The sequence below is a fragment of the Leptosomus discolor genome, chromosome 15, assembly GCF_034619465.1.
Source record: "Leptosomus discolor isolate bLepDis1 chromosome 15, bLepDis1.hap2, whole genome shotgun sequence".
Lineage (NCBI taxonomy): Eukaryota > Metazoa > Chordata > Aves > Leptosomiformes > Leptosomidae > Leptosomus > Leptosomus discolor.
The window spans coordinates 18852710-18871890 of NC_141405.1; the positions used below are offsets into that span (position 1 = coordinate 18852710).

Sequence of the window (19181 nt, forward strand, 5' to 3'; positions counted from 1 at the left end):
GGCAACGGATGCAAGCTGGAGAATCAGAGGTTCCACATGAACATAAGGAAAAACTTTTTTCCCTGTGAGAGTGACAGAGCACTGGAACAGGCTGCCCAGAGAGGCTGTGGGGTCTCCTTCTCTGGAGACATTTAAAACCCACCTGGACGTGTTCCTGTGTGACCTATTCTGGGTGGTCCTGCTCTGGCAGGGGGGTTGGACTGGATGATCTTTCAAGATCCCTTCCAACCCCTGAAATTCTGTGATTCTGTGATTCTGTGATCCCGCAGGGAACGCTTGAGGATCAAATCATCAGCGCCAACCCACTGCTGGAGGCCTTCGGCAACGCCAAGACTGTGAGGAATGACAACTCCTCACGTTTTGTAAGTTGTTGCTTCAGACAAAATCTGTCCCTCTCATTACAAGACAAATGATGCCCTAGCAGCATTCCATGTAAAGAAGATGTTGAAAGAACCCATCCAGGCTGAAGTGGTTCTTCTCCTTAACAGGGCAAGTTCATCAGAATCCACTTTGGGGCCACAGGCAAACTGGCTTCTGCTGACATTGAAACTTGTAAGGCGCTCTCCTGGCCTGGTCCCATTCCTTCCTAAAATCCCACCTCCATGTGTTTTCCTGTGCCTAATTCTTTTGACCTTCCTTGCCAGATCTGCTGGAGAAGTCCAGAGTCACTTTCCAGCTCAAGGCAGAAAGAAGCTACCACATATTTTATCAGGTCACCTCCAACAAGAAGCCAGAGCTAATTGGTAGGAAGGATCATCATGTCTTTTTGAGGGTGATCACTGAGCAACAGTTCCCTGTGTTACCTGGTTGACAAAACTAAGCCTGTGCCTTGCCTCTTCCTGCTTTCAGACATGCTCCTCATCAGCACCAACCCTTATGATTTCCACTATGTGAGTCAAGGTGAGGTCACTGTTCCCAGCATTGATGACCAGGAGGAGCTGATGGCTACAGATGTAAGTACTACAAAGAAAATATTTTTAATGAGATTGTGATGGTCGTTAGGCAACAATTTGACTTTCTTGGTTTGACTGCAGAGTGCCATTGACATCCTGGGCTTCACTGCTGATGAGAAGACAGCCATCTACAAGCTGACAGGGGCTGTCATGCACTATGGGAACCTGAAGTTCAAGCAGAAACAACGAGAGGAACAGGCAGAGCCAGATGGCACAGAAGGTATCAGCAGATTCAGCAGCTGACTTGTTCAAAGAACTACTCTATCTGCAGAGATGATATGTTAGCCTACAGAGACAGGCCTTTGTTGGCCTGAGTCACCACCTAAAACACTAAGGAAAAGCATCTTTGTTCATTGCCTGCCTAACTGCAGAGGTGCTTCCCTCATCACGGGGAATACCATTATTATAACCAATGGATACTCCAGAAACACACATAGCCTGAAAAGTGGAACTCCAACTTCGACACAGAACATCACTTGCTCTCTAAAACCTTCAGCCACTGAGGAACCATGGCGTGCAATTATATTTTTTGTGAAATAAATCCTGCATTCTTGGCTACACAGAAATCAACTTTCCACGGAAAACTAACATGTTGCATGCTTGCCTCATGTAAGGCCAGAGGCTTTTGTGGGTCTCCTGGGAACTTCCAGATTCAAGCTATTGACATCCAAGCAATACCTCTTCTAGCTTTCCAAGGCGGCCATCATTAGCTTCCAGAATTTACATTGCTTCCCAGACCTTTTCTATGAGACCAGACCAATGCATTTCCATTTCCAGGACATGAACAGCAGTGTTGTTCACACTGACCGAACTCTAGCTATTTTCTCAAAATAAATGATTCTCTCTCTCTCTCTCCCTCCTTCTTTAGTGGCTGACAAGGCTGCCTATCTGATGGGCCTGAACTCAGCTGACCTGCTTAAAGCCCTGTGTTATCCCAGAGTCAAGGTTGGGAATGAATTTGTAACCAAAGGTCAAACTGTGGAACAGGTAAACAGAAGATTGAAAGAGTATGTGAGCATTCTTCTTGGACCCTAGGTGGTAACTCTGGTCCTTTCTTCTCTGCTTTAGGTGAACAATGCAGTTGGTGCCCTGGCAAAGGCTGTCTATGAGAAGATGTTCTTGTGGATGGTTATTCGCATCAACCAACAGCTGGATACGAAGCAGCCCAGACAGTACTTCATTGGTGTGCTGGACATTGCTGGCTTTGAGATCTTTGATGTAAGGAACAAGGATTTGGCACGGATAGTCAAGGGAGGGGCAGGCAGGGGTCATGAGGACTCAGAAACACACTTCTTTTTAAGAAGATTCAGAAGTTTATCCTCCTCATCTGCAGCTTTGTAGAAACCCCTCCATCTCCTCTGTCACAGTAGCACCCTCAAATGGCTTTGCTAACAAACACTTTGATTCTAACGTTATCAACAGATAGAAAAAAGCTCTGTCTTCTTACAAATGGTCTTAGAGGCCCTTGAGCTTGCAAAGGTCTTAGGCTTTGCAAAGAAAGAGGCAGCTCTAGGGCTAAGGCTCACACAGATGTGGGCCAAAAGTGTGGATGGTCTTGGAAGAGTCAAGGAAAGAGTAGTACTATGGGAAAGTTCACAGCGTGTTTGCCGTGTTGTGAATGCAGTGATGATGCTAGGACTTCTGTGTCAGAGCACAGAAACCCCCAGATTGTTGATCTGAGGGCAGAGAAATTCTTGGGTGGGACACTGAGGAGGTTTCTACTCTCTGGAAGGTCAGAGAGCTGAGGCACCTACACAATGCTGCAGCTGAGGAGGATTTGCTTTTGAGTAGCACAGTAAAAAAGCACTGTTACTTTGAGCTTGATTTCAAAAGTAATAATAATACAATCCTTTGAGGACAGTATCTTTTAGAGCAGAAGTCCTGCTCAGGAAACACGTGCTGTTGAGAGTATGGTTAGGAGTGGTGTTTCAGCTGGGGAATTTCAAACATCATCAGGAGATTTTTAACAAAACCTCGTGGTGTTTGACACACCTTGAGAACCTGCGCACCTCTCCTTGCTTTGGGCAGTTCAACAGCTTTGAGCAGCTGTGCATCAACTTCACCAACGAGAAACTGCAACAGTTCTTCAACCACCACATGTTCGTGCTGGAGCAGGAGGAGTACAAGAAGGAAGGAATTGAATGGGAGTTCATTGACTTTGGGATGGACCTGGCTGCCTGCATTGAGCTCATTGAGAAGGTACTTTTTCCGTACAATTGTACGATGTATTTTGGCATTCTGTGATGGAATTCTGGCCTCCCAAAACAACTAGCCGCTTGTAGCTATTTTCCCAATTATTTTTCTGTTTACCACTTCTCCCTCCAATTTTACTCCCAATTCCAACCTGAACCAGACAAACGTTCTTACCAGTTCCATGAAAGCAGGCTGCAGAAAGGCAAGGGAAGGCAGAAATAAGCTCCCTGGCTGAGAACAACTCCTGACAAACTTAGGGCCTTATCCAGGCAGAGATGCCCCCAGCAACACACTGGTATCTTTGATGTTCATAGCACATGCTTCACACCGTGATCCTTTTTCTCTGTCACTTCTTGTGGCACCTTCCAGCCCATGGGCATCTTCTCCATCCTGGAAGAGGAGTGCATGTTCCCCAAGGCAACTGACACCTCTTTCAAGAACAAGCTCTATGACCAGCACCTGGGCAAGTCCAGCAACTTCCAGAAGCCCAAGCCTACCAAAGGCAAGGCTGAGGCCCACTTCTCCCTAATACACTACGCTGGCACGGTGGACTACAACATCACTGGTTGGCTGGAGAAGAACAAAGACCCCCTGAATGAAACTGTCATTGGGTTGTACCAGAAATCATCTGTGAAGACACTGGCCTTACTCTTTGCCAACTATGGTGGAGCAGATGCAGGTCAGCTCTCTGAAAATTGTATTTTCAATATGGGACAACGTTGACACAGAATGAAAGCAGTAAACACTGGACATTTAAAGTTGTTTTGTGTTCTGCAGTGACCACCATGCAACTTCCCTGTTTCAATACTTTTTGCTTTTTTTTCCATTTGCAGAGGGTGGTGGTGGCAAAAAGGGTGGCAAGAAGAAGGGTTCTTCTTTCCAGACTGTCTCAGCTCTTTTCCGGGTAAGGGCAGAATTCATTACCTCATTACTAAAATTAATTACTCACTGAAATAACACAGATGTTCAGTAGAATTCCTGTGAGAAGATAGCCCTAAAATTCCCTGAGCAGATTCTGATCCTTATTTATTGAAGGAGGTTTATACCAATGTAACAATATATTTCTGATAGGTCAAGACACTGATACGTTCAGTTTATATATGCACACCATATATAAGCATGCAGTACTTTAATCTAAACTTCACATTGTAATCTCACAGGAGAATTTAAACAAGCTGATGACAAATCTACGCAGCACACACCCCCATTTTGTACGATGCATCATTCCAAATGAAACAAAAACTCCTGGTAAGGGCATCCAATGAGAGGAAAACTTAAGCCACTTGTCCTGAGTATCAAACAATGGGCTAATCACTAATGGTGGTGTTTATTAGGTGCCATGGAGCATGAGCTGGTGCTGCATCAGCTGCGCTGCAATGGTGTGCTGGAAGGGATCAGAATTTGTCGGAAAGGATTCCCCAGCAGAGTCTTGTACGCTGACTTCAAACAAAGGTAAGAGTGCTCCACCACTCTCCCCATTCAAACCACGCTGAGTAGTCTGAGTATCTTAACAAACTTGAAACGTTATACTTCAAAAATGACCTATGTAGTAATACAGACATGTTTTATTGTGTGTTCATGTTGATGGTGAGAATTTTCTTGGACTCCGAGTTAGGAGTGTGAAATCTTCCCATACACTGATTGAAAGAATGGGCTGTCTCTAAAACATGACTTTAGTCAGTCAGACAGGCAGCTGTTGCTGGGAAGGCTGTGGGGTTCAGTCAGTGGTGGTTTCAGTAATTTCTTCACGTTCTGCTTCCTCCTACAGATACAGAGTGCTTAATGCAAGTGCTATTCCAGAAGGTCAGTTCATGGATAGCAAGAAGGCTTCAGAGAAGCTTCTTGGGTCCATTGATGTGGACCATACCCAGTACAGATTTGGTCACACCAAGGTAGAAACAAGTCCTGCGTTCAAACACTATGTGCCTCTGTTATAAACTGCATGAGATTGATGTGCTACAATGTTCCCTTTATTAAGGTGTTCTTCAAAGCTGGGCTGATAGGTCTTCTGGAGGAGATGAGAGATGAGAAACTAACAGAGATTATGACCATGACACAAGCGAGGTGCAGGGGCTTCCTGATGAGAGTGGAGTACCGGAAAATGGTGGAGAGAAGGTAGACGTTCCTTACCCACATACCATGTTCTCACAGGTCTTAGCTAATTGATCCTGAATTCACCACCCACAGGGCATGCAATAGCCATATGAATTTTATTTCAGGGACTCCATTTTCTGCATCCAGTACAATGTTCGTGCATTCATGAACGTCAAGCACTGGCCCTGGATGAAGCTGTTCTTCAAAATCAAGCCCTTGCTGAAGAGTGCAGAATCTGAGAAGGAGATGGCCAACATGAAACAAGAGTTTGAGAAAACCAAGGAAGAGCTTGCAAAGTCTGAGGCAAAGAGGAAGGAGCTGGAGGAGAAAATGGTGGTCCTGCTGCAGGAGAAAAATGACCTGCAGCTCCAAGTGCAGGCTGTGAGTATCACCGTTCATTTGTCCCTGGGAAAAGAAAGTTATACAGCCAGAATGCTTCTCACCCTAAGCTGAAACTTGCAGGAAGCTGACTAACATGCAGTAGAAAACAGTCTAAATGACACACTCTAAGGCACGGTAATGCTGAGTAAACAGGCACTGGCAGGGGCATGGCAAGTCTCACGGCAGCCCCACATGAGACTCGGCGTTCCTGCTGTCTGAGGAAAGAGCCATGTAACACTAGCCAACATGTAATCCAGAGCAGAGAGCTCTGATCTGGAAGGGAAGTATCTCAACTCTCAAAGCAGGGTGTATCTGTCTAACAGAGTAAAGGCAAACCTGAGAAGCACACACTTTTCCTGCTTACTCTAGCTACATGAGAAGGCCTTGATTCCTTTCAGAAACATGGATACTTGCCATTCAGACTCCATCAGGAAAAGGCAGTTTCTTCACACCAAATGAAGCAATCAGCTGTTTAGCACTGGAAATACTAGGTGTGGCTTGGAACACGCACAGATGTAGCCGATAGCAAAGGCAAGAACTCTATTGGTCTTGCAGCTATTTTAAGGCGTGTAAAAAAGCGATCAACTTCTTTCTCAACTAAATCATCCTGAAAAATGGAAAAGCCTTTGCTTCCCAAATATTATAAGGTTCTCGGTGAGACAGTTAAACCAAAGAAGCTACTAAATACTTTTTCTGCCACGAAAAAAGGCTCCAAGCCCTTGCTCCCACTGAAACTAGGAACTGAAGTGCCCGCTGTTCTGTCATGCTTGTGGGTGCATGAGCTATTCTCATAGCTGCCCTCTCTGTAAGGTATTTTTAAGGGACACAAAAACTTTGGAATCAACGTTGATTCCAGACGACAAGGTTTCCCAGTAAACACCAGGCAAGATCTTCCAGTTGCTGGAGGGGCAGGCCAGGTTCAGCCACCATTCTAACACATGCCTACCCAGTGATACAAAAGACAGACTGGAGAAACTCCAAAACGTGACAACTCGCAAAAATCTGTGTCTCCCCACTAGGAAGCAGATAGCTTGGCTGATGCTGAGGAAAGATGTGACCAGCTCATCAAAACCAAAATCCAGCTGGAAGCCAAAATTAAGGAGGTGACTGAAAGGGCTGAGGACGAGGAGGAAATTAATGCTGAGCTGACAGCCAAGAAAAGGAAACTGGAGGATGAATGTTCAGAGCTGAAGAAAGATATTGATGACCTTGAGTTAACGTTGGCCAAAGTGGAGAAGGAAAAGCATGCCACTGAAAACAAGGTACACACACAGGGAGTCACATGAAGGGTGAAGGGACAGATGCTTCTCACATCAGCCTGGTGTCCTGAGAACAAAGCTAGGTTTGGAAGACACCAGGAGCATCACAGCGGGGTAGCCAGGTAGCCCACATGGAAAACAAGCTCCTGGCTATGCACTGCAAAGTGAAAAGGTCACTGCACTGGTAGTCAAGTCTTCTACAGACTTTTGGTTCTTTCTTGCAATCAACAGGTGAAAAACCTCACAGAGGAGATGGCAGCCCTGGACGAGACCATCGCCAAGCTGACAAAAGAGAAGAAAGCCCTCCAAGAGGCCCACCAGCAGACACTGGATGACCTGCAGGCAGAAGAGGACAAAGTCAACACGCTGACCAAAGCTAAGACCAAGCTGGAGCAGCAAGTGGACGACGTAAGCAGACAGGCAGACAGCAAGGACAGGACAGGTATGGAGTTAAACTGGGCTGGCCCAGCACTGATGGTCTTGTTTGTTTTAGCTGGAAGGGTCCCTGGAGCAGGAGAAGAAACTGCGCATGGACCTTGAGAGAGCTAAGAGGAAACTGGAAGGAGACCTGAAGCTGGCCAATGACAGCATAATGGATTTGGAGAATGATAAGCAGCAGCTGGATGAGAAACTGAAGAAGTAAGAGTGGCTGCAGGGCACCTGAGTGCTGGGCTGGTGCACTTGTCTTTTTCCTTTGAGCTCTGACATGCTTTGCTTTGCCCAAAGGAAAGACTTTGAAATCAGCCAGATCCAGAGCAAAATCGAGGATGAGCAAGCCCTGGGCATGCAATTACAGAAGAAGATCAAAGAGCTGCAGGCAAGTCTCTGTTCCTTCCCCTCTCCCACCCAGACTCAGGTCAGGTAGGAGGAGGACATGGCTGTGAAGGGTCCCTAATGTTCCCCAGGCTCGTATTGAGGAACTGGAGGAGGAAATTGAGGCAGAGCGAACCTCTCGGGCAAAAGCCGAGAAGCATCGGGCCGATCTCTCGAGGGAGCTAGAGGAGATCAGCGAGCGCCTGGAAGAAGCAGGAGGAGCTACCGCAGCTCAGATTGAGATGAACAAGAAGCGCGAGGCGGAATTTCAGAAGATGCGCCGTGACCTCGAAGAGGCCACGCTGCAGCACGAAGCCACGGCTGCCGCCCTGCGGAAGAAGCATGCGGACAGCACAGCGGAGCTGGGGGAGCAGATCGACAACCTGCAACGCGTGAAGCAGAAGCTGGAGAAGGAGAAGAGCGAGCTGAAGATGGAGATTGATGACTTGGCCAGTAACATGGAGACTGTCTCCAAAGCCAAGGTATGGAATTGCAGGAGAACATACTCACAGGGCCGAGGTATGGCACATAGGCTACATTCACCAGCCACAGTCTCACAACTAAATCCCATTCTGCTGTGAGGGTAAGGCAGAGTCCAGCTGTTCATTTCCTTTCCCTCCTTGCGTTCGCTATTTAGGCAAATCTGGAGAAGATGTGCCGGACTCTGGAAGACCAGCTGAGTGAGATTAAAACTAAGGAGGAGCAGAATCAGCGCATGATCAACGACCTCAATACTCAAAGAGCTCGTCTGCAGACAGAGTCAGGTGAGACATCGTCATTACTGAGGTGCAAGCTCTGCACACCATGAGCATACAGCGGGGTGCAACGTGATACCCTGTATCTCAGAGCTGCTGATCAGAGGTGTTTACAGGAACCAATATGGTTAATAATGAAGTTACTTTTTTTCACTTTACCCTTCCCAGGTGAATATTCACGCCAAGTGGAGGAAAAAGATGCTCTGATTTCTCAGCTGTCTAGGGGCAAGCAAGGATTTACCCAACAGATTGAGGAACTTAAGAGACATCTAGAAGAAGAATCAAAGGTGAGGATGTTTAGTATGAAATGTAATATTTCTGGGGATGAAAGTATTCTTTCAACAGGTGACATCACCCCTATATGAATCTGGAAAAAAACTTGTCTACAGTATTTTATATTTCAAACTAAAAATGGTTCAACATTCTTTACCCAAACATATAAAGTACTTAGAGGGAGCACCATTAATGCACATACCCCCACTCATTAGCTAGAGAGGGAAGGAAACATACCGGTTTTGGTGCTGGAGGAAGTCATCCAGAAGGGTTTCATGAGAGTCTAATGATACTCTCTAAGACAAGACTGAGAAACATATGTCAAAACATTTAGAGAAAACACAGATTTCTGTCCCCAGAGCACCTGTCACTAACACATCTGGTCCCCCAGAACACACTCATGGTAGCTTCATCAGCTCTCAGCTTTGCATTTGCCTTGTTAGAGTTTCATTCTAATTTCACTGTCAGTTTCACTGTCAAGAGGCACCCCAAGACAAGTGTTCAGGTTACCGATCCCAATGTCCCCACAGGCCAAGAACGCCCTGGCCCACGCCTTGCAGTCTGCTCGCCACGACTGTGACTTGCTCCGGGAGCAATACGAGGAGGAGCAGGAAGCCAAGGGGGAGCTGCAGCGTGCCCTGTCCAAGGCCAACAGCGAAGTGGCCCAGTGGAGAACCAAATATGAGACGGACGCTATTCAGCGCACGGAGGAGCTGGAGGAGGCCAAGTACGTGGGAAATGGGATGTCGTACAGCTGGAGAAGGCTGAGACTGTCAAGGGGAACTGGAGTCTCCAAGAGTGGTTTAGCACTGGGGTGGGGTGAAAGCAGGGAGAAAGTGTGTTTGTGGTAGAGAGGAGAGAGGGAGGGAGAGGAAAAGTGTAGGTTGGAAGGACAAACATAACTTCAGGGCTAGAAAGGCTAAGACAGGCCGCATACGCAGTAGGAGCTAGGATACAGAGGTGACAGACTCTTTAGGCTGAATACAGTCTTGGAACAGAAAAAAATCTGCAAAAAGTGCTAGGCTCGATGGCCCCAAAGCAGACAACTGCCCTCTGGTGAACAGTACAGAACTGGGTCCCCTCTGAGCTCCAACCTGGAGCTGCTGCTTACCCCCTCCCAGGAAGAAGCTGGCACAGCGCTTGCAGGATGCAGAGGAACACGTTGAAGCTGTGAATGCCAAATGCGCCTCCCTGGAAAAGACAAAGCAGAGGCTGCAGAACGAAGTGGAGGACCTGATGATTGATGTGGAGCGATCAAACGCTGCCTGTGCAGCTCTGGATAAGAAGCAGAAGAACTTTGACAAGGTCTTCTGGGCTCCAGCCTTGGGGGTCCTGGGCAGAGCATGCCCTCCTGATTGCCACGTCCATACTGAGGTCCTGTTTCTCTTCAGATCCTGGCAGAATGGAAGCAGAAGTATGAGGAAACGCAGGCCGAGCTGGAAGCCTCCCAGAAGGAGTCTCGCTCTCTCAGCACGGAGCTGTTTAAGATGAAGAATGCCTATGAGGAGTCCTTGGACCACCTGGAAACGCTGAAGCGTGAGAACAAGAACTTGCAGCGTAAGTCCCTGGCCCTCGGCTCCTGGCTGGGCTTTCTCACTATCCACCACTACCCACCGCTGCACATGGGTCTGGGCCTGCGGGTCGGCAAAGATGCCCGTCACCTGGGTGTGACATGGCCCTTCCCATTCTGCTCTGTGCCTGACCATGCCATTGGTCTGTGTTCCCCCAGAGGAGATTTCCGACCTCACGGAGCAGATTGCAGAGGGAGGAAAGGCCATTCATGAGCTGGAGAAAGTCAAGAAGCAGATTGAGCAGGAGAAGTCTGAACTCCAGGCTTCCCTGGAGGAAGCTGAGGTACACACGGTGCAAATAAATGGTGTCCAGACTGAAAGTATGGGAGGAGTTACCTGCAGAGATGGCAGGAAAGCAAGCGTAGATTTTGTGAAGTCCTGCATAAGAGATTACTTGGAAAGGTAGCGGTAGTTTAAGTCACTGTTCCTGCTGACTTGTCCAGGCCTCCCTTGAACATGAGGAGGGGAAGATCCTGCGCCTCCAGCTTGAGCTCAACCAGGTGAAGTCTGAGATTGACAGGAAGATAGCAGAGAAAGATGAGGAGATCGACCAGATGAAGAGAAACCACCTCAGAATTGTGGAGTCCATGCAGAGCACCCTGGATGCTGAGATCAGGAGCAGGAATGAAGCCCTGCGGCTGAAGAAGAAGATGGAGGGAGACCTGAATGAAATGGAGATCCAGCTGAGCCATGCCAACCGCATGGCTGCTGAGGCACAAAAGAACCTGAGAAACACTCAGGCAGTGCTCAAGGTATGAAGGCCAATATGAGCATGCAGGTAGCTATCTTGCCTAGTAGTATGCTGACATCTTAATCAAGCACAGAGATTAGTAAACAAGACATACATGTCACTGTCTAACACTGCTCCAGTGCTATGCCGTTTTATAATTTCCCTTTCTTCTCTTAAAGGATACCCAGCTACACTTGGACGATGCTGTCAGGACGCAGGAGGACCTGAAGGAGCAGGTGGCCATGGTGGAGCGCAGAGCCAACCTGCTGCAGGCAGAAGTTGAGGAGCTACGGGCAGCCCTGGAACAGACGGAGCGGTCGAGGAAAGTGGCTGAGCAGGAGCTTCTGGACGCCACGGAACGTGTGCAGCTCCTCCATACCCAGGTTGGGCACTCTGCTGGAAACCAATCCCATCAACAAGGGATAACACAGAATGCGATTGCTGTGCATCTCGTAAGCAATTGCTGTGTAGACACTTGAAGAGCCATGCCGTGACAGGGCCAACCCAGCCAGCCACGCCTGTCTGGTTTGCTGCTATGACTCTAAAGAGGACTCTTGCATTAAAGAGTCTGATAAACAATATTCACACTTTCAACTTGATGGAAGCTTTAGGTCTAACAGTAGAAATCGTGTCTTTCCTGTTGCACAGAACACCAGCTTGATCAACACCAAGAAGAAGCTGGAAACAGACATCGTGCAAATTCAAAGTGAAATGGAGGATATGATCCAGGAAGCCCGCAATGCTGAAGAGAAGGCCAAGAAGGCCATCACAGATGTGAGTTGGGGGCTCCTCTCGCTGCTGATGACGGATATGTTCTCCCCCAAACTGTCTCCATCCCCAAAACTGCTTTGACCCTTTGGTCTCGTCAGGCGGCCATGATGGCAGAAGAGCTGAAGAAGGAGCAGGACACCAGCGCCCACCTGGAGAGGATGAAGAAGAACCTGGACCAGACGGTGAAGGACCTGCAGCACCGTCTGGATGAGGCTGAGCAGTTGGCGCTGAAGGGAGGCAAGAAGCAAATCCAGAAGCTGGAGGCCAGAGTGCGTAGGGCTGGTATTTGTGCACGAGTGAGCACGTCCCTTGGAGAGACACCAGGGAAGCTGCAAAGATGGGCTTCTCGCTGCAGGTGCGGGAGCTGGAAGGGGAGGTTGATGCTGAGCAGAAGCGCAGCGCTGAAGCCGTGAAGGGTGTGCGCAAGTACGAGAGGAGGGTGAAGGAGCTGACCTACCAGGTAAGGCAGAAGGCCTCCTTGGGCTGACAGAGTTTTCTGACAGCAATTCAGATTTTGCACGCACCACGCCCAAGGGGAGTTGTTAACCTCACATGATGCCGAACCTATAATTCCCTCTCTTTCCTGTTTGCCCACCACTCCAGTCTGAGGAAGACCGTAAGAATATTCTCAGGCTGCAGGATCTGGTGGACAAGCTGCAAATGAAGGTGAAATCCTACAAGAGACAAGCTGAGGAGGCTGTAAGTATTGCGCAAAGAACAGGCAAGAGCCATCTTCCCTCGGGGCGGCAGGCTCATTGAGACGAGTTTGGATACCAGGAAAGGGGCGTGAAAGAAACTCCTAAGACACGACAGTCTTGGCCACACCATCTCACTATGGTGTCATGAGGCTTTGCTGGGTTCTGGGCACCCGGCAGTCAGGGATGAACTGAGGGAAGTTCTGCAGCCTCCTTCACACAGGAGGTCAGACTAAACAAACCCAGGGGCCACATCCACTGACTGACGTTAAGTGGAGTTCATGAACCTCTGCTAGTAAGAAACAGCAGAACGTTTCAGGGTCTTCTTAATCTAACAAATCACACTGATAGCTGAACAGCGGTAGTGGGAAAATAAATACACAAGTGACAAATCCAAGTGACAGTATTGCTCCTCAAGAGCACAGACACAGCACTGGTGAACCTTGTTGCAGTGGGGTCCTGAACAAGGGAGGCTCAGGAGGTCTGTGTGAGGCTTATGGGTGAGCAGTGGTGAGTGGGGGCTGGAGAGTCGTGCCTTCCCCCGGGAATAGCCACCGCCCTGCATGGCCAAGGGGCAGGAGGAGTGAAACCCCTGCCCTGGGCTCCTCACCACCGACTCCCTCTCCCCACACAGGAGGAGCTGTCCAATGTCAACCTCTCCAAGTTCCGCAAGATCCAGCACGAGCTGGAGGAAGCCGAGGAGCGGGCTGACATTGCAGAGTCGCAGGTCAACAAGCTCCGAGTGAAGAGCCGGGAGTTTCATGGCAAGAAGATAGAAGAGGAAGAGTGAGGATGTCATGAGGCAGCAAAGTGACCTGAGGGCTGCACAAAATGTGAAATACTTAGTCACTTTCTTCCATAATTTATAATCATCACCACCTCAGTATTTAGTGAATAAAGAGTAGATTCCTTCGCATACACACCATGAAGTGTAATTTTAATTTATTTCACTTTTTACTGGTTAGAGCTGTGTCATCATAAGCCTTATGGCACAGTTTTGGCTTATAACCTTTGTCTTCTTATGCCATCGTACAGGTTTTTGTCACCTAGTTCCTAACTATCATGCATTCCTTATTACTTTAGTGAGTGATACAAAGGATGCTTCTCACTCAGATACATAACCCCCAAAGACACAGAATGAAAGAGAAAAGTTACTTGTTCTGGGGCCTGTGTTGTTCAAGATATTGACAAAACAAGATGAAGAGGTGTTGAACAGGAAGGAATACAGTGTTTCCCAATGAAATAACACTATTCCAGGGAGTAAGGACAATGACTGATACCTAAGAAACGCAGAAGGCTTTCATGACACCGAGCAAACAGGGCCATTAGACACCATACAAAATTCCATACCATTAAACCCACAAAACTATATGCGTGGGGAAACATAATGCAGTGTCACATTCAAAACAATGGATTCTGAGCTGACAGTTACCCATCAGGAGCAAGGTCTTCCACACGTGCTGCATAACTGTAGGAAAATATCCACTCATTTCTCAGCACTGGTGGCAGAAAAGTGAAAATAAAAAGAGACAGTCTGAAACTGAATTTGCCAGGAATTATGATTCCAAAGGCAATAAAAACAATCAGACGCATGGACGGGCTCCTGTAGAAGGACCAGTTAAACAAACCCAGAGAATTAAGATGCGAAGGAGAGAACTGAGTGGGCATACAAAGCAGCATTCTAAAATCAGCCCAGTGTGGAGAGGCTTGATGGGCATCAATGTTCTAACTGGCTCTGGCATTGAAAGAAACACGAGAGGGCAGATGGCAGAAGGTGGGGCACATTGTTTGTGTGTGTGTTTGTGAGTGTGTGTGTGTGAATCAAATGAAACTACCTGAAGGCAAGGTATTCAAAACCGCAAAGATGCATGGGTTCTTCACAAGGTGTGCAATTAAGATGTGGAACAACATGTCACTGTGAACTAGAGGATTGCCTGGATTCAAAAGAAGCTTGGACATGTTGATGAAGCGAATATCTACTGGAAGTAACTACACAGAACCTCTGTCCGTGGTGCAAAATCTCAGAGGTTCAGAGAGCTCTTGAGGGTAACAGCAGGATTGGTTTCTCTTTTCTTATAGGCTTATCTACTGCCAGCAGAGCACAAACCCTTTGGGGGGATGTGAGGGCATACTCTCATCCATGTCTGTCTGAGGGTTGAAAATGAGGCTGCCAGTCAGGGGCAAAGGGGTGAATATATGGTTTGGGAAGGATATGGAGGTTTCTGAGTTACTCCTATGAGTTTTCAGTCAATGTTATCCATATCTTGCTCTCTACATATTAATGGAGAAGAAATCTACTAGAATTTACCAACTGCTCAGAAACCCTGTTCATAGTGCAAAAGCTCAGAGCTAGGTAGAAAGACAGCGGTTCAGAGAGCACTTGAGGTAATAGCTGTTATCATTTGGGAGAATGGAGGGCATCCTCCACTCCACATCCCTATTTTGGGTAGAGAATGAGTCTGCCAGTCCTAACACACACACCAAATGAGTTACCCCAAGGGGACACAGGTATAAAGACATGTTTGTTGAATCCCGCTGTGCAAGAGATGTTTGGATTGACACAGAGAGCACTACTGGTCCTCCGTATGAAAGCTGGGAGAAATATAACGTAAGGTACATGAAAGCTTTGGAACAGAGCCCAGAAACGTAAAGTCCAAACTTAGCTAACATGTGAGGCCAAGAGCAGTGTGGTGTCATGGCATGGCTCTGCTCTAAGACCCTGTGAGTCACCCTGCAAGTTACTGGTTAACTGGAGGCACTTCTCAGGGAGTTGAAGAGACTGATCTGGAAGGAAGGCAATATACACCTGGCAAAGCAGTGACCAAGTGCCTGGCCATTGCAGGTTGAGCTGGAGAGGATATGAGATACATTTTCCCAAATCTATTTGCTTAGAGCTCAAACAGTGCCCCCATCTCTCCAGCTAAACTCAGATCAAGTACAAGCCTGGTGGAGAGAAAAGTGTGTCCCCAGCCCCCTCAGGACAGGTGGATGCAAGTGGTGGTAGAGCACCCTGACACTATGGCTGCTGGCTATCTGGTGGCACGTTGCCACCACTGCTTCAGTTCTGGCCCATTTCCTTCCCTGTTCTTACCCGAGAGGCCAGTTCCCCTTCTCCCATGCCCCGTAGTGGGGGCCCTCCATTTGCTTTGATAGGTGAGGGAAAGGGCATTCAGAAGGTTACCTTCTTACCCAGGACCTACTGCCTCCAGAGTCATTGCCTGAGAACTCATTAAAGTGCAGCGTGACTTCAAATGACAGGTCTGTCCTACCAGCCGCTCTGCTTACCTTTCCACTTAGGAAATCTGGTCCTCCTCCACTGAGAGGCTTGGTCTTTTTCAGACTACCAGAAGCCATGTAAGAATGCCATCACTGGAAAGAGAAGACATGACCTATAGAAAAAACTGTGAATCAAACTCCCTAAAGGAAAGATGCATTCACTTCCCTTTTCCCTGCTGTGAGGTCAGGGAAGACCTGCAGATGTTGGTCCCTGAGTGGAGAAGCAGCATGAGGAGACGGTGAAAGGCCATGCCAATCTCTTCATGGCTATCCTGAGATAGGATATATCTTAACCAGACAACCCACAAACACCTGCGTAGAGTAGACATGGTATGCTGAGCGTGGAGAAAGCACTCCTCATATTTAATTCCACATGATCAATGCCCATCAGCAGAACAAACAGGCTTCTTAATGAGGAAAATGTATCCGTACCATATGCAGGCTTCAGCACAGAGCCATGTCTTAGCAGAAAGGCAGGGAAGAGGAGTTTTCCTCCAAAGGATCAGGGTGCCAGCATTTCTGTTCAGCTTGGGTTAGCATTCCTGGGAGTTCTCCTTTTACACAGAGGACTGCTGCCTGAAGAAACGCCGCTGAAGTGGAGGCTGGGTATTCCCTGTCAGACTGCCCATCAGGTCTGGTGATGTCTCTCTCAGTACACCTAACCAACACTTGCAGCATAACTGACAACCCCATTTGAAAGCTGCAATTCTTACAGTGGATGTTTTTGAGCATCACTTGCCTCTGCTCATGCTGGAAACGCTTTTGTTTCACCTCTAAGCACCTTGGGTCCAGTCTGAACAAATGCAACCCCTATCTGTTAATGAATAGAGGTTTACGTCTTTATTTTTTCACTTAAGAAGTGCCATATAACATCACCTGCGAGAGTCTCCACCCCATTAACCCTGTGAGTACGAAATCCACTCTGTGAAACAAACTAAATATCTGGAAGGAATCAGGCAGGCATGCAGGCACAGACTTTGTGTTTTCTGGTTGCTGCATGGGGTCTTGTTAAAGGCAGAATATTTGGAAGAAGTTTCTCAGTTGTCAGTGCTGAAGAAAATCCCTTTAGTTAGCAGCTATTTAGAAGGGTCAGCAACATACAAGCAGCTGTGGGGTGGGAGTGTAAAGAAGGAAGGCCTGGCTGGAGTGTTTGGTGGAGGAAGGAGTAACTAGCTGGAGGAACTACTGGGAAAGGAGCAGCTAAAGATAATGGCCAGGGTAGCAGGACCAGCTATCTGGAAAAATGGTCAGTTCTGTTTAGGCCATGCCATTCGTTGCAGCTCATGAAAGTTATGGCACTTCCCCTGCTGAGATGTTTTCAGGGAGGAGGAACAGCCGGCTGGCTGGTACTTAGTGGCCTGACCAAAAATTCAGAGAAGAAGATGACTTTACATGATCACTGGGGCACTTCAGGATGGCTTGCGAAAAGACAGATGGCTTATCCTATTATGTCGTCATGAACACCCCTCCTCAAAATGTCCCTGAAATCCGTGGTGCATCTGTTTTGGGATGGCTGCATGGTCAAAGGAATCTAATGAGAGTAACAAAGGTACCCAATGCTGTTGTGAAGGCATGAACTGTGTGAGGGTGACCTCGATGCTGTGCTCTTTCACAGACTTAGATGGCAGCTCATCAACTCAGCTACTTTTCTGTACTGGATTTCACTGCTCCCAAAGGTAAATGTTACACCACATGTGTAAAGACCATGAGGAAGATGCCTTTCTGAACTTTGCTGGTTGATTCCCACATGGTCCAACTGGGTTTGCTTTAGTTTAGCTCCTAATAGCTTCTCTCTGGGCAGAAAAGAAGAACAATGGACCTGAAATGGAGGCCAGTGGTTTGCAACCATGCCTCTTTCCCTGTTATTGCAACTTGCCAGGAGGTCCTGGTCAGCTTGGTCCAGGGTGGAAGGAGTGGAGGACCTAAGCAGGAGGCCTTAAGGTGGTTCTGTAACAATGACATGGAGATACTGATCCTGGAATTTCCTTGTATCTAGACAGATTACAAGGCTGCTGCTGCTGCTCTAAGAGTTAATAATCATTAATTTCCGAAAGGAAAAGTTACAGCTTATGGTTATGAATGGTGGGCATGATGAACAGGCAGCATGACTGGGAACAGGACTTTTGCAGTGCTCATTGCTGTTCCTGTTTACTTTGTATTACAGTGAAATGTTTAAAGCTAAGCCTGGAATAGTGGAATGCTCAACTCTGTCACCAGCACGGCTAGACCTGACCTACCGAGCTTGTACCGTATTTATGCTACATGACAACTCACAGAATGATAAGACGACATACCCAGTGCCACTTGCAGAAGTCACACAACAGTGGGGACATCACTGTTTAATGGAAAGTTTTTGTGGTTTTTTAGCTGAACTCACTAGCAGAAGTATTCGCAGTGCAAAGAGTGAACCTCGCCGTGCAATAGTTTGGAGAACCTCACTTGCTTTCAATAACCCCTCTGAATATTACTTGATTAGTAGCAATCCCATTTAAAGATATGTTTTACTCCATCACACCAAACACAGCCTACACTACTATAACTGCTTTATGTTAACTTCCATTGTGTGTACCTGAGGACTAAAGTATCAGTGCAGAGCTATCAATAGACAGAGGTCAAGTTCATGATGAGCACAGAAATTCCAGATAGGACTTGATTGCAACTACAGTTTCTTCTTCAACAGGTAGACAGCACATACATTCATGCTGTGGATTTGGATCTGCTGCTAGCATTTGACCAGAGGAATGGTCTGTCAAAGGACGACCTCCTTCACACCTTCCAGCTACAAGCAGGGTTAGGTGGAACGGTGTACTGTGTGCTACAATTCTTCTGCACCTTGAGCAGTCAGGCAGCCTTCCGCATCTTCCTTTCAAGAAGCTGCTCTCTGCAGTTTTCTGTATTCTCCTTTACAGATCTCCTAGTCTTCTTCTCATGTACAAATGGCCTTCAACTGGAATACTTTTCATTCTAAATCTGAATGCAATGCAAGTTGGCTCATTACCTCTTCTTGATTCTGCCCACAGTCAGTTAGGCTCACATTACCTATATAGGCATTCTCTTGGAATTCTTTTCATCCTTGGAATTATTCTCTTTGTTCAGATAGAGTAATAAGGAGGACTGTGGGAACTACCAACCAGTCAGCCCCATGTCAGTGACTGGTAAGATCATGGAAGAGACCTTCATGGAAGTTGTGTTGAAGTCCATGGGACAGAGGGAGGTGATTAGAGACAGCCAACACGGCTTCACTGAGAGCAAATTGTGCCTTGTTAATCTGGTGGCCGCCTACGGTGGAGTGACTGCATCAGTGTGCAAGGGAAGAGCAGCTGATGTCATCTACCCGGAATTCTGTAAGGCCTTTGATACGGCCCCCCACAACATTCTTGCCACCAAATTGGAGAGTTATGGTTTTGATGGATGGAC

At 47.5% G+C, this 19181-nt stretch overlaps 1 protein-coding gene across 1 annotated transcript in view; it reads left to right on the forward strand.

The window, feature by feature from the left end:
* The window catches only part of LOC104342122 (uncharacterized), a 43722-nt gene that overhangs the window by 3942 nt on the left and 20599 nt on the right, over positions 1-19181 (forward strand). The window contains 35 exon segments of the mRNA XM_086473547.1: positions 270-362; positions 489-552; positions 645-743; positions 850-953; positions 1035-1173; positions 1822-1940; positions 2022-2171; positions 2982-3152; positions 3516-3843; positions 3980-4050; positions 4307-4394; positions 4481-4598; positions 4915-5038; positions 5125-5261; positions 5366-5621; positions 6641-6883; positions 7112-7288; positions 7374-7519; positions 7607-7697; positions 7786-8175; positions 8331-8457; positions 8617-8735; positions 9252-9448; positions 9843-10026; positions 10113-10278; positions 10451-10575; positions 10736-11044; positions 11202-11405; positions 11671-11796; positions 11892-12062; positions 12149-12253; positions 12397-12492; positions 13123-13274; positions 17380-17440; positions 18865-19048. Of these exon segments, the coding sequence (XP_086329673.1) occupies positions 270-362; positions 489-552; positions 645-743; positions 850-953; positions 1035-1173; positions 1822-1940; positions 2022-2171; positions 2982-3152; positions 3516-3843; positions 3980-4050; positions 4307-4394; positions 4481-4598; positions 4915-5038; positions 5125-5261; positions 5366-5621; positions 6641-6883; positions 7112-7288; positions 7374-7519; positions 7607-7697; positions 7786-8175; positions 8331-8457; positions 8617-8735; positions 9252-9448; positions 9843-10026; positions 10113-10278; positions 10451-10575; positions 10736-11044; positions 11202-11405; positions 11671-11796; positions 11892-12062; positions 12149-12253; positions 12397-12492; positions 13123-13274; positions 17380-17440; positions 18865-19048 (5434 nt within the window).